At 41.1% G+C, this 15,589-nt stretch overlaps 1 protein-coding gene across 2 annotated transcripts in view; it reads left to right on the plus strand.

Moving 5' to 3' along the window:
- The window catches only part of ADAMTS18 (ADAM metallopeptidase with thrombospondin type 1 motif 18), a 103,994-nt gene that overhangs the window by 68,658 nt on the left and 19,747 nt on the right, over window positions 1–15,589 (plus strand). For both annotated transcript variants that reach the window (XM_034788885.1, XM_034788886.1), the window contains 3 exons: window positions 155–285; window positions 418–541; window positions 2,247–2,491. In XM_034788885.1, coding sequence (XP_034644776.1) covers window positions 155–285; window positions 418–541; window positions 2,247–2,491 — 500 coding nt within the window. The remainder of the gene's footprint in view (window positions 1–154; window positions 286–417; window positions 542–2,246; window positions 2,492–15,589) is intronic.

Consider the following 15,589-nt stretch of genomic DNA (forward strand, 5'->3'; position numbering starts at 1 on the left):
CAATTCTAATATAATCTTTTTTGAGATGGGTCGACCAGAACTGCATGCAGTATTCAAGGTGAGGGTGTACCATGGATTTATATAGTGACATTATGATATTTACTGTCTTATTATCTATCCCTTTCTTAATCTACTTGTCTCTTCATGTTTTCAGAGGAAGATAGATGTAAATTGTACTGCACAGCTGAAGATTTTGACTTTTTCTTTGCAATGTCCAGCAAAGTGAAAGATGGAACCTTATGCTCCCAGAACAAATACGATGTTTGCATTGATGGAATTTGTGAAGTAAGATAAACTGAAGTTTCTTTCAGTAACAATGTCATTTTTAAGTGAACAATTGACTCCTTAATAGAAAATGCAGCTGTTACTTGAAATTCCCTTGTGTCTGAGTCCTTCACTTCTGCCTTTTGCTTTCAGCAAGTAGGGTGTGATCGTGGACTTGGTTCAAAAGCTGCTTTGGATGCCTGTGGAGTTTGTAAAGGAGATAATTCAACGTGCAAGTTCTTTAAAGGCCAGTACTTGATCCAGCACAAAGCTAATGGTAAGGAAAGCTTTTCCACATGATCATCAGCTCATTGCTCGGCTGGATCTCCATGTAGTATATGACTCTTCGCTCATTAGGTCAGTGGCTCAAGGTCCAGATGTAAACTGAAACTCACGGGGAGAGTGAGAGGAGAGTTCATATCTCCGCTGTTCCTAGGCTACAAGAAAACTAGGACCATAAGTTTTCCTTAGTTAAATTGCAAGTATTTTATTGTTACTTAAGCCACTTTCCACACTCACCTGTTTTTTAAAGCAGTGGTGGGCAACCTGTGGCCTGTCAGGGTAATCTGCTGGTGGGCCGTGAGAGAATTTTACACTGACCGTCCGCAGGCATGGCCGCCAACAGCTCCCAGTGGTCGCGGTTCGCCGTTCCTGGCCAATGGGAGCTGTGGGAAGTGGCGGCCAGTATGTCCCCGCGGCCCGCGCCATTTCCTGCAGCTCCTGTTGGCCGGGAATGGCGAACTGCGGCCACTGGGAACTGCGGGCGGCCGTGCCTGCGGACAGTTAATGTAAACAAACTGTCTTGTGACCCGCCAGTGGATTACCCTGATGGGCAGTGTGTGGCCTGTGGTTGCCCATCACTGGTTTAAAAGGAAGAGGGTTTAAGGTCGCAGGTGAGTGAAAAATATCTGAAGTATTTTGTCTTGAATGAGATTGTGGAAGATATAAAAAGTTGTTCATAGACTAATGACAAACATGCAGGTGCTTCTTGTTCTATTAGGAACCAGAAAGAATTTATGTGTATTTTGTGATGTACCTTGATTGGAACCTTTCAGCTGGGTTCTGTGGATGGGTCAGTATTTAGTGTGCAAGTCTGGGACTCAGGAAAGTCATCTTCAGTTGAGAGAGGAAGGATGGGCCAGTGATTAAGATCCTAGTGGAGGGGTTGGGGAAACGTAGGTTGAATTCTTTGCTCCCCCACAGACTTCTTATGTGACTTTGGGCAAGTCACTTAGTCTACCTTAGTTTTGCCATGTGTGAAATGGGGATAATAGCACTTCCCTATCTCACAGGCATGTTGTGAGGCTAACTACATTAAAATTGTGAAGCGGTCAGATGGGACCATGTCAGTAAGTAACAAGATGTAGAGATATAGCATTCAAATGCCCTGAGCAATTACAGAAGCAATAAGCCACTGGGAGTTTATAGACCAAGTGAGTTGTAGTGTGTGACCATATTACAAATGGGTGAAATTTTGGGTGAGGGCCAAGCATAAATCCTTACTGTATGCATAGATAAAACACAAATTCATTCCAATTGAAATGGCCTGTTTATAAGGCAGATCCCCAATAACTGGAAGATCTAGTTCTGTATAAGACCTTGCACAAACTCTCTGCATTTTGTTGCATTTCACCCCAAAAGTGTATTGGTCCTGTTATATTATAAGTATTACAGAGAAAACCTGGTAAAACAACTGAAACAGATTGATTGTTCCTGATATGTATTTAAAAAGAATTTAATTTTTCTTGTCTTCAGTCAAGAAGAAAAAAATAATAGAATTCCAGGGACTCATTCACCCACTGAGTTGCTCTAATTATAAGCTGGTGTAGAACCTTTAAAATCAATGTTGTTACACCATCATAAATCTAAAGCAACAATTTGATGGATCAGGACCGCTGTCTATATAATCCCTGGTTTACTCAAAATAGGGAACTTTGTATTATTACAATTGGGAAAAATATTGCTTAATTCTTTCATTGTAGACTATTATCCAGTGGTCATCATTCCAGCAGGAGCACGTAGTATTGAAATCCAGGAATTGCACATCTCCACCAGCTATCTTGCAGTGCGCAACCTGAATAAGAAGTATTATCTAACAGGGGACTGGACAATTGACTGGCCCGGAAAGTTCTCCTTTGCCGGGACAATTTTTGACTATCAACGCTCTTTTAATCATCCAGAGAGTCTATATGCAGCAGGGCCAACTAATGAGACGCTAGTCTTTGAAGTAAGCTTTCTTCTGTTTATTCTATCATTGATGTCTATTACAGAATTAGCCACGACAGCTTTAGCTCAGTGCTGTAGCTCTCAGACAGATTAAAGAACAGCATTGAGTCATGGTACTATTCAGACTTAATTGTATAGTCATGCTAGACTGAAAGGCCTTTCACCAGTGTGTCGAGGTCTGGGATTTAGTAAACTGTCACAAGGCTAGTGAAAAGGAAAATGTGTAAAACACACTACACAGCATTATTTCTCAGTTGCCACACAATTGTAATGGAGATTATAGGTTCAATAAATGTTATACAATAAAATTCAGTGACGTGCAAACTAAATACCAAACAGCATGGTAAAGCGTAAGAGCCACATTTTCAAATATTTCTTCTGAAGCTATATGCACATACAGGCTTTTGTGCATGTGGATTAGGTCATTGATTGTCTAAACACTACTCGTGGGTGCCTATGCAATTTCCATTCATGCAGTTTTGTAGCTAACACCATGTGGGAAAGAGGGTGAAAAAAAGATTTTTCACAACCAAGTCATTATCGCCTGGTCTGTCTGCCACGTGTCCTGAGTCAGAGATCAGTGCAGCAGAAAGTGAACTTAGTGCTCATATCATTTTTGGTTTGGTTTCGTTTTAGAATTGCAGCACTTTTGCTCTGGGTAAGGAAAATCCTTTTCCTACCGAGTTGTTTTACCAGACTTTCCTTTAATGTGTCCCAGAACACTTGATGGCCAACTGCTAGTTGATGATAGTTACAGAGGCCCTAGCTACATTATTTTCTCTCTTTCCCTGGAAATCTCTGACAACTCTCTGGAACCTCCAGCTTGTCCATTTGGCATGTTTTGACTCATCCTTCACTGTCAGAGAGGGGAAGCAGCTCTTCCCCTAGGGAATTCAACTCTTTCCCACCCCGTGCACTAGTGCTCAGATTAGATCACTACCAAATGCATTATTTTGCCTTCAGTGCACATGTGGAGGATGACGTTCAGTGTTGTACATCTTTCTCTGAGGCAGCCGTGTCTGGTCCTACACTCCATTACATTCAAAATACTTGTAATTTGAAAAAAGTGGTATCCTGCTGAAACTTTGCAGCGATGATTAACAAGTCTAGAGCTTCACACTCACCTCTCCTTCATTCCTTTGTGCAGTAAAACGAAGCCACAATAAAGTCTCTTTACACCACAGTGTGAAATTTCTGCTTTCTTGGCTTCGTTCAGTATTAGCCAGACCTTTACATTTATTTAGTATAGTTTTTATCTGGAATATTTGATAGTTGAGTTAAGTCTTACTTAGTCTTTAAGGCTCTAATTCAGGGAAATATTTAAGTCTGTGCTTAATTTTGTCCTTAAATCCCATTGAAGCCAATGGGATTTAAGCCCGTGTCTGAGTGCTTTGGTTTGGGAGGGATTGCTGAAGGGGGCCAAAAGAATTTTCTTATATTACAGTATATCTTGATATTTTGTGCTTTTTAAAAGCTACTAATTTCTTTCATTCTCTGTATGTTTGTCTATTGACATGAACGTTTTAGCCTTAGGAGTGAAACGTTTCAGACGCGAAGCCCGGTCTGTGCAGTCATGTCCAAAATAGCCTTATACCAAAGCTACTAGTATATGTACAAATACTAAGAAATAGTACACTGAAATCTTGGGAATCTAATCATCATAACGCAGTGTAATTTGAGCTATATTGTTATAACCCTGAAGACTGAAGTATGAATAGTAAATTGACATTGCATAATCTGCAACAAAACAGATCACTTTCTAATACTCTGCAAAAATCTATTTTAAAAACCTGGTTTTAATGCCAGATAGCTCGTCTATTTTCATCCTATCAAATTATGCTGAAGAGCGTCACTTAGGATTAACATTTAACTTCAGGCTATTGCTCCTATGAGAGCTTATTTAAACTTCCCATGTATTTTTATTAAAATACCTACACTACTAGCATTGGCAACCAGGGATTTTAATGACTAGAAAAGTTACAGTGCATGTAGGGCTATGTATTCAAAAATAGATAACCTATGGACTGTTGTTAATATATATATATATATATATATATATATATTTACCCTCTATAATTTAAGTGACATTCAATGGACTTTATTCTTAAGCAATGCAAAGCATGTTGCTTTCAAAGAGGTATACTATTTTGGCTCCATCAATTACTCTAAGCTATGAAAAAGCCAATCCAAAATATAAACAAACAAATCCATAATTAGAAACCAAGCGTGCCCCTAAAATGTAACATGACAATTTACTATTTCAGTACAAATGATGAAGCAGATCCTGCTTCAACTATGAATACCTAAGATAGGCAGACAGCATATCACAAGCTTGGGGGCCCACCCCGGCCAACATTTTTCTCACAAGAGAAAACTACAAGGGTAGTTTTTATTTCCATTAAATAAGCATTTGTAGGATCAGGCCCTTATATATTGACAACTTTTTGTCTAGAAAATTGAGTGTTCTTTTTAAAATGTATATGATACTTTATATACAGTGGTGTTGTAGCCATGTCAGTCCCAGGATATTAGCGAGACAAGGTGGGTAAGGTAATTTCTTTTATTGGACCAACTTCTGTTGGTGAGAGAGACCAGCTTTCAAGCTACACAAAGCTCTTCCTCAGATCTGGGAAAGGTACTCAGACCTTTCCCAAGACCTGAGGAAGAGCTCTGTCTAGCTCGAAAGCGGGTCTTTCGCATCAACAGAAGTTGGTCCAATAAAAGAAATTACCTTACCCACCTTGTGTCTATGATGCTTTATTATTGTCAGTATTCTTCCAAGACCCAAGAGCAATTCAATTACTAGTTTCTGGAGAAGATTTCTGTAGGAGGGCACAATGGGTGCTCTTGTAAAAACCCATAGTGCATGTATTACTGGCATTTGCATGTATAAATGGAGTAAATGTATGCACATATAAAGGAGTGAGGTTCCTACATCTGTGCATGCCAATGCAAGGTTTTGTGAGTGCACCAGTTGCATCTTCAGTATGATCCTTTGCATGGTAGATCCAGATTGCTTGAGCTTACTTATCTGTGCATTCCAGCACTCTCCAAAATGTCTCTATGAGATCCAGTTTGTACAGCATGAACCATGTTTTAAGAGATGGGAAGGTGATTGAAGCAAGATGAATTCATATTACATTTTTTGTTTGCTGACAATTTTTAAGATCCCTGGATTGTTTTTCTGTCACATACGTACATTGTTTCCTTTTTACTTTCAGGAGATAAAGTATTAAAAATCACTGAAGGCCACATTAAGGAATTACCACGTTCCCTCAGTAAGGGGCATCACACACTTTCAGAATTTGGTCCATAGTTCTCCTTCTTCCTCTAAACGGGAAGTATCTGGGATCAGCCCTTTATCCCATTACCTTAACCTGTGCCTTCCTGGCTGTGCTGGCTGCAGTCCTGTGGGGCCAGATAAAGGTTCCATCCACTCCTTGCCCCTGCCGTCTCATTCCCAGCATATCTATTTAGATAAGGAGTAGCGGAAATGTGGATGCTGCTCTCCCCTTGCCTTGTGATGTGCAAGGAGGCAAGTGGGACCTTATGCCTCCTTACTTCCCTGCCTGGATACATTAAACAGTGACAATCTTGCCCTAAGATTCCACTAAATATTTCATGAAAAATGCACCTAAGGGATTTTGGTTTTCCAAAATCAGACTTCAGCTGAGCACCTCATTTAATCTAAAACTTTACAGTATTCATTAAAATACTATTCAAAAATTGGTGTAAGGCAAGAAAAGCATGATGCAGCGCTTTTCATATTTATATTGGAATATTACAAATATATATATATAATTATGGGAACCAGTCATACCAAGGAAGACAAAGGGGAGTGAATCTATAATTTAGCTGGGTTGCGGGGGGAAAAATACGAACTTGCATGGCCAACTATTTTTTGGTGGAAGAGAATAAAATTGGGATGAGAACAAGGAATGAAATGCATGAGGGCAGTGGTGTTTCATTACACGCTTTGTTAAAATTGCAAGAGCTCAATGAGATTTCAAAATCCACCAGAGCTTTTCCAGATAGGGCAGTGCGTGGAATCTCAGGTGGTAAAGTGCGGCAGTTACTCTGTTATGCCAGTGCTTCTTGGAATCAGTGCAAAGTCCTGAAGTTACAGCTAGTAATATTTATAGTCTGCTGATTGTGGGTTTACAGAAGCCAATAAAAACTGAAACAACAAAAGCCCAGATTCACTGTGGATTCACAACCTAGTTCCCCAAATGGCCAGATTTTGGCTGGATGAAAAAATAGACAAAGCTTTATGGTGGTAGAAATGTGATAGTTAAATGATAATCTGGGATCAGGAATTAATACTAGGCTTTTAACATATGGTTTTGGTAAGGCAATTGTGTCATCTTAAGTGGAGACATACTAGAATATTTTTAAATGAAGTTCAATGCTCGACACTATTACATTTGTCTGAGATTCAGACATAGGTAATTTAAGGTCACCTGGTTTCAATTTAAAGAGGTTGTCAGCGTTTTTCAAAGAATTTAGCAAGAGATTTAGTTCAAGAAAGAACTTATTGTGGGTTCCACACTCCATTTGCCTAGTCTTAGAAATCAGGCCTGACAATGGTGGGAAGTAAGCATTGAAAATATGTTCTCCGTATTAGGTTAGCATCAGTAAGCAAAACAGCAAGGAGAACTTGGTCATCAAAAATTATGCAGCTTTCCAAAGGAGCTTGCAATGGGTCACTGACTTCCAGTGGCTCAAAACACTCAGTCACTCTCCACCATTGGCTAGAATTTGGGTAAGGGTTTAAACTAAATGCCACTGTTTAGTGGGAAATTTATCATAGATGTCAGAGAATAAAGTAGCTTGACCATGGATGGATAAATTGATTGGTATTCAAGATAATGTGATAACACATTTGCCTATTTATCAGTGTAATGTGCTACCGTATCACCTGCTTTATATCCATATGTGAAAGCACAGTGACTTTCTCAGGATGATATGACATAAAATAATTGGGAACATTAAAGTCTTCAGCGAACATACCTGAGATATTGAATCAAGGAAAAAATGAAAACTCTGTGAAAGAAGATGGGTTTCAATAGCAATAAGTAGCAGATGGATGGGATGTTTTACAAAGAGGCGAACATTCACAGGAAGAGAAGGTGAATGTAGCTTCAAAGCAGGAAAAGATGTCTAATTAAAACCAGTAAATCACTTCCTCTTTGTTGGATGGGGAAAAGGGAAAGGAAGCCAGGTGGAACGACTTTACTGATTATCTGGCTGCCACTGGGAGACAGCCAGGTTGCAGTTATAAAGCGTTACATTTGTTATTAGCTACTAGATGATAAATTTGTATTGATTTCCCCTAAAGAGAAAGTGAGTTGAAGAGAGCAGAGATGTGCTTATAAGATACAGATGTAGATCCTACATAAGGGATAAAAGGATCCTGCTTTAGTGAAAAGAGATTAGCTGGACAGTATCCCTTAAAATCTTGCATTTAGCATGCAAACAGTAAAAAGAAGGAGACACAATAACAAAAGAAGATAAATCTGAAACAGCTGCAAGTAGGAATGAAATCATACAGGACTTGCCAAGGATACCTCTTGTTGATTTTTAAATGACCTTAGAGGAACTGGCTGAAGAGTCCTGATTTCTCACAAGCTAATTTTAAGATATTATGATGCCATCTAGAAATTTTTAAAAGGATATAAACCCTTGTGTTTCACAGCTTAAGCCAACCACCAAATAACAGGTGGAAGAAAGACCCTTCCCCTTCTGTAGCTGTCCACTCCAGGGTTCTTGTGCTTTTCTCTGAATCATCTGGTATTAGCCACTCTCAGAGACAGGGAACTAGATGGACCACTCCAGTATGGCGTTCCTGTATTCCTAAGAGGTTTTTTTGGCAGACTCCCCCAGCATACAGTACATGAGATTCTGGTCTCCTTTACACCGGTGAAAACAGAGTAAATTCTGTAGAAATCAGTGGAATGACTCAAGATTTATCGAAGTGTAAATGAAATCAGAATCTGGCTCGGTATAATGAAAATTAACAGGAAGTCAAGTTTTTTTGTATAACTAAGCTGCCAAAGAAATGTTTTCGATTTGTAACCTACTAGGAATGCCAGTCCATTAAATGTCAGATTGGTTCATGCTAGGTGAAAACTGCAATGATCTTTCCAAGAACACCACCAGTTCAAGAAGATACTAATTTTCCCCACACAGAAGCCTGCAGACTTATTGGTCTACCATCATTGGTGATACCTCACCTATAGAAATGACCAGTCAGTCCCAGAGATGGAAGTGACCACAAAAATCTAGATCCATACTTAAAACTTCTCAAAACTTGAATCAGCATTTTGATTCGAGCCCATCTTTGAACATTACACAGATGCAGTATGAGAAAATATCAAAAATATTTAGTGATGCTTGCTGGTTCTAAACAGTTGACAAAATGAATGATTATTTCCGTAAAGGGCAGGTAGGCAATAACTAGCATGATAGCTTTATTTGGTCCTTGTTTTAAAATATATTTATTACTAATTACAACTTTTGTCTACCTGCCCTTCACAGAAATAATCATAGTTTTCTCGACTAGCTACAAGCACCATTTTAAGTTGTCTTGTATATCATGCACTGTCAGGCTTTTATCTTAAGTCAATGAAATTAATAAATATATTACCAGTGGCTTAATTTATGTTTGTTACATGAAAACCCAGTTTAAAACTAAAAAAGCCAGTCATAAAAAGGATGCGTTGATAGGCATTTAAAAGGTTTGACTCACAAATTTAGGTATTACATGGGAAACCTGGGATAGCTATGAAAAAAGAGCCTTAAACAGAGAGGCAGATGCACAGCTGGTTTAGAAAATTTATTGTTTTAGCTTTGAAATCAAAATTAGCAGCAAAAGAAAAGGTTTATTTACTCAAGAGAATTCAATTTATCCATTGTTTTAACATTTTATGCCCTAAGCAAAAGCTGCAGTTCTCGTTCTTCAGAATAGATTTGGCAGATTCCAGCCATAGAGCCTGTGGTTTTCAGACTCAAGAAGCTGTAAATTTTATAACTCTGCGCCCTGCGGTCCGAGCTGCTGAGTGTTGTGTCTGAAGTCAGGTGGTTGGTGTGTTAAAGGTAGACATTAAACAGTTCTACAGAGGACCTGGAAATGTTTAAGAAGGTTGTTTGCCAGCTGTAAATTTGGGAGCAAATGCCAGTTGGCTGAAAAGTCTCTGGAATGAGTCCAGTTAAGTAGACTGAAGCTGGAGGTCTTTCCGAATTTGTAGGTCTAACAACTTGGCTATATATGCAGACTTTAAATATTGGGTTACTAAGGAAGGGCTTTATAGTGAATGTTTGAAAATATGACAGAAGAGCTATGTATATGCTTGTTTCTTTGGCAAATTGCAACTTTCCTTGATGATAACTTAGATGAACATTACGCAATACGTTTAACATGAATGCCATGGAATATAAATTATATTTATGCAATTTTCAGTTGTACAATACCTCGTCCGCAATATTTTAATATAGCTAGATTATGTCCCCTGTTACTAGGCTGAGCAGGGGTATAAGGAGATATTAGGTCCCTCTCTCCCCTTGCTCAGCATACCCAGCTCTTACATCCAAATCTGATGCAGAATGCAGTCCCTGTTCTCCCAGTATCTCCTCCTGTTTTCAAGTGATTAAGGAGGGTTCTAACTTATGCGGCTTACTGGCCAGAATAGCTGAGCAGGTATAAATAGGGAATTAACATGTAGCTTTTCACTGGCTGCAGTCATTTGTTCTCCTTTATTCACCTTCCCCAACAGCTTCTAACACCTGTTTTTAAAACCATCTGCGGTCCAAGGCTGCATGTAAAAAAAAAAAAAAAGACTCATTTGAAAAAGCAAACATTTGTAGAAATAAATAATATGTGATTAGTATTGGCAGTGCCACTTAACATCAGGGTCCTATTGTGCTGGGCACTATATTATTACACAGTGGACATGATCTTGTGTCATTGGCACCTTTCCTCTTGCGGGAAGGTCAGACAAGGTATGCTATTGTTACAAAAGGGGAATAAAGTCTTTATGAATCAATTTACATGTCATATGGCAGAATTTGGTCACCTGAGCAGGGTCACTGAATGGGCTAATCAGAGCTATCTCTGGAGACTGCAGTAAATATAAAACATCCCTACGTGTAAGGTCTTTGGGGCAGGGACTGTCTTCATTGCTTGTAAAACATGTAGCACAGAGGAGTCCTGGTTCATGACTGGAACGCCTACATGCTACTGCAATAGAATTAATAAATAATAATAATTAGTATTATTGAACTGCTTTTGTATGCCAACAAATCCTTCACAGTAGCCTTTCAGTTTCTTTTATAGGCCAACCAGGTAGCAGTCAGTAGCCTGACATGACCCATTGTAAGACCCTTACTCAGTTGCTTATATCTTTGCTAAACTTTAATCATTTGGGCTGAGGTGTCTACCTCAGGATTTTGGGGGAGGGGGGAGGTTTGTGTTCTTTTTTGGAAAATGTCAGCCAAAAGAGTTTAGCCCAGGGGTCGGCAACGTTTGGCACGCAGGCCGGGCCAGTTTATTTACCTGCTGACGTGGCAGATTCGGCCGATCGCGGGGCGGTGGGAAGCCGCGGCCAGCACATCCCTCGCCCGTGCCACTTCTCGCCGCCCCCATTGACCCGGGACGACGAACCGCGGCGAGTGGGGGCCGCGATTGGCCGAACCTGCTGCATCAACAGGTAAATAAACTGGCCCAGCCCGCCAGGATGCTTACCCTGGCGAGCCGCGTGCCAAACGTTGCCGACCCCTGGTTTAGCCATTTCTGAGTGAGGATGGAGGCGGGGAGGAGAGGGGGGAGAATAATGTTTTGACCATGTTAAAAATTTTTGGTGAACTTTACTTGGAAAGCTGTAGCACTCCCAGGCTTTGGAGCAAGGATTTGAAATTTGGCATGGAGGGGCCTTTATGTCAGGGAATTTCCCTGTGAAAATCTGCCCAAATTTGGCCAAGTTATAAACCTTTGAAAAAAAAAAATCACAGTTTGTGCATGCTCAGAAGAGACCTGCCAGAGCACTGTAGCTAAATTCCTCAAAGATTCTGTCTGCACTGAGCATGCTTCAGCCAGGGCTGAATAGGACTTTCCCTGCAATTGTAGCTCTAGGATGCTGTGGGTGGGACATGAGCACCAGAACGGAGATCAGGATTCTCAATGCCCCCTTCTAATACCCAGGCAGCAGCGTGGTCAGTCGCACATTCCCAGAACACTAGACATGGGGTGCTAGTGGATATGGCATTGGCCTGGCCCTGCTGGCATGACCTCACACACACAGTACATGCGAGGTCACACTGCACGAGGGATGCCATTTTAAAGACTGGGCATACCACTGGCATGGCCATGCACACATGCTGTGTAAGAGAGGTCATGGCGGCAGGGATGTGGGAGCGATACATCGTACATTATGGTGTCCCCCATGTCCGGTTTTGTCTCAGTACCAGATGAAGGACAAATATTACAAAAGCAGGACTGTCTGGTTTAAGACTGGATGAATGGCCTGCCTACCAGGCAGTGAGAAGGAGGAAATTGCCTGATTCAAATGCAGATGGGACAAGATTCAGACCTGGGAGTGGTGAGGGAAGTAGATTGAGTCATGGAGTCTGGGTGAACAGGAGGGAGACTGCGACTGGAGGTTGACAAGAGCGTGAAATTGCACATAGGAGTTGGGGTGGGGAGTAGACTGGGGCTTCCTGGGCAAGGAGACTGGGAGTCAGTGAGGATAGAGAACATGGGTGAGGGCAACTGGAGGTTTGGGGGCAAAAGAGATTGAATAAGGAGCCTGGAGGGGAGAACTGGGAGTGGTTGAACATCAAGACTGGGGACAAGAAGCCAGCAGGGCAGGGGGAACTGGGACTGGAATGAGAAGCCTGAGGAGTGGAGACTGGCACTGGCAGGGCCGGCTCTACTGTTTTTGCTGCCCCAAGCAGCGCTCCGAATTGCCACCACGGACGGTGGGGGCAGTCTGTGTGCCATTAGGGCGGCACGCACATTTCTGCAGCAGCGGCAATTCGGCGGCAGCTTCTGTCTTCAGCCGGAAGACAGAAGCCGCTGAATTGCCGCTGCGGGCAGCTGAACATAGAAGCTGCTGCCGAATTGCCGCTGCTGCAGAAACGTGCGTGCCGCCCTAAGGGCACATAGACTGTCCCCGCTGTCCGCGGCGGCAATTCGGCGCGCTGCTTGGGGCTGCAAAAACACACGGACTACCACCCCTTGCAGATTGCCGCCCCAAGCACCTGCTTGGAATGCTGGTGCCTGGAGCCAGCCCTGGGCACTGGCCAAGTGAGGAGAATGGGACTGGGATGAGGAGCCAGAGGTGGGAAAGAGACAGGACTGGGTCAGTGACAGGTTGGAGGGGATGGCTGAAGGGGTCAAGCTTGGGATAAATGGGCCCACTAGAGTACACTCCCTTGCAGAGGCTGGAATGGAACCCAAGATCCCTGCATCTCAATTCCTCTGCTGTCAGCAAATATTTGAGAAAACCACTGGAAAAGCTGTGTCTCTCATCCCTCTGTAGAGCTGGTCTACGTAGCAATTCGAAACCTACTATACTCTGGTAGCTGAGGTGACAAGGATCTTTGTGGTGGAGCTAAAGGTTCCAACCCTGCTGGTGGCTCGTGCAGGTGTCAATATGATGCTACATGATAGAATTTCTGTTTATTCAGTTTGCTTTTTAAAAAACCTAGCAAATTATACACATCGACACATTACAATAGCGTTATTAAGGTTGCAAAGTCAAGCACTTGAAAATTAGGAAATGCCAGAAATAAGGTTGCAACACTAATTTTTCCCTCCCGCACCCACCCCGTGCATGTGCATTATGATACAGTCGTTAATGATATGATCATATGCTATCTTTTGAAAGGACCCCTGCCTCATTCAGTGCACAGAATGGACCTGCTCTGGGGACCGAATAGGGCTGTACCGTGAAGGAACGTGTTGCCTGTAAGACTCCTGCTTTATTTGTTACAGAAGGTGTGTAGTGAATGAAGCAGGGCAGTGTAGGAAGAAAAGGGATGGTCTCACATTAAAGGCAGTAGAATGCTGCCCTGGAGAATTGGATTCTATCCCTGCCTGTGCCACAGAGTTACTGTATGATGCTGGGCAAGTCACTTACACCAAACATTTCACAGGTGGCCACTAATGATGTGTTTCTCATTTTATGAAAGTCCAGCTTGAGACCATGAGGCTGATCTCTCTCCGCTGCAACTGAAGTCAATTGGAATTGTGCTTTCAACATATAACGTGCTCTATGATACCTACAGTGAAAAAATCAGTTCCTAGGTGTCTCACATCGGCACCAAAAATGAATGGACATTTTTGACTTAAATCTCTCTGTGCATCAGATTCCTATTAGTAAAATGGGGATGATACCACCCTGTGATTTTACTGGGGTGTTGAGAAAATTATTTAATGTTTGTGAAGCACTCACATGCTATAGCTATAGAAAAGTCGATGACAAAATGAATAGTTCTGCCTTCTGAGCATGGTTTGATCATTGTGCAGTAAATAAGGCATGGAGCCACACATTAAACAACGAGGATAAAACTAAATATAAAATAGTGGCTCATAAAGCAAACATCACCCGTTGTGTGCACCAAAAAAGGCAGGGGTCCTGTGGACAAATAGTATGTGATCAGGTAATTAAAGACTGTCTCACAATATATATGCACAGAAAGGCCAAATTAAGGTTACACAGACAACCTTAATTCTAGTATTTCCTAACTTTTGAGTGTTTGACTTTGCAGCCTGAATAACGTAGTTTTTCTGAGTATTATTACGAGAAGGTGACACTTGATTCTATCTTCATATATATACTATAAACATTAATATTAACTATTCTTTAAAATGTGACAATGGATAATTACTTTAAATACTATTACACACATGCATACAAAACGTATCTTAGTGTTGTCATGAATCAAACTCATAGCCATATGTTGTTTCCACCACTGGTTTCACATAAAATACCCAAACTGAAACTCATCTGAGTATTAGGTGTTTTGTATCTGAATCTTGCAATAAACCAGAGTATGCTATTATTCTGCTGGATAAATATATTTTGCCTGTTGCAGTCCTGAACTCCTATATTCCCAGTTTGGATCAATATCAAGATTCACAGACTGAAATAAAATATCTGGCTAGTAGCAATGGAAAATATATCATCCATTTTTTTTCCCTGCAGATGTAAATAGCACTCTGTCCAGATCCTTCATATGTTCAACGTTATTGCCCTGGAGTTCGTGTACATTCCTTCTAAATTTTTCACTGTCATGGGTCATTTCTTTTTTCCAATATATACATTTTCAGAGTAGTTTAAATCCCTTGTCTTCCTTTAAAAATTTTATTATGTTGCTCTTGATCATAAAAAGATAAAATAAAAGTTTGCTGCTGGTTTTTGAAACCCCTCTGTTTAGCAACGACTTCTACCTACATCGATCTACTTGTGCAGACATTTGGTGATACTGACTGCCCACCATATTTTACTAATGTCCCTGAAGTAAGTTATTAACATAGACTGGAATCCTATTTTAAACTGTAATGCTTATCAAAAACTGTGGTTAGGAAGTGAAGTTAACTGCACCTGCTCTATATCTTTGTAGTGGCCCTATTGTTCAAGGAATAAAACTTAATAGAACACTGTAATTTTAGAAGTATTACATGCGAGGCACAGTTTCTATTGAACATGGATATTAGTGTATTTTAGCTATTTAGTGTATTAAATATAGTGAAAACACACATTGAGGAGCACCACCAGCAGCCAGACCACCTGAATGAAGTGGCCAGTGCATTATTGTAATCAAAAGACATGTTTTCTATAAAATGTCTATTGTGCGCCAGGTCTTAGACCAAAAATAGGATGGGCGATATGCCATTGCACGAGGGAGCGATACAGACTTCCCCATCTTAGACATACTTGGGCAGATCCTTGGCTGGTGTAATTGTCATAGCTCCATTGACTTCAATCACCCTCTGCCCCACAGACTTCTCACCAGCAACTGCATTTGCTGTGGATTTACTGTGTGACTATAAGCATGCAGGAGTACCCGTTTAGCAGAAAAATAGCTATTTTGTGTCCCC

This window comes from Trachemys scripta, chromosome 13 (assembly GCF_013100865.1).
Source record: "Trachemys scripta elegans isolate TJP31775 chromosome 13, CAS_Tse_1.0, whole genome shotgun sequence".
Taxonomy (NCBI): domain Eukaryota; kingdom Metazoa; phylum Chordata; order Testudines; family Emydidae; genus Trachemys; species Trachemys scripta.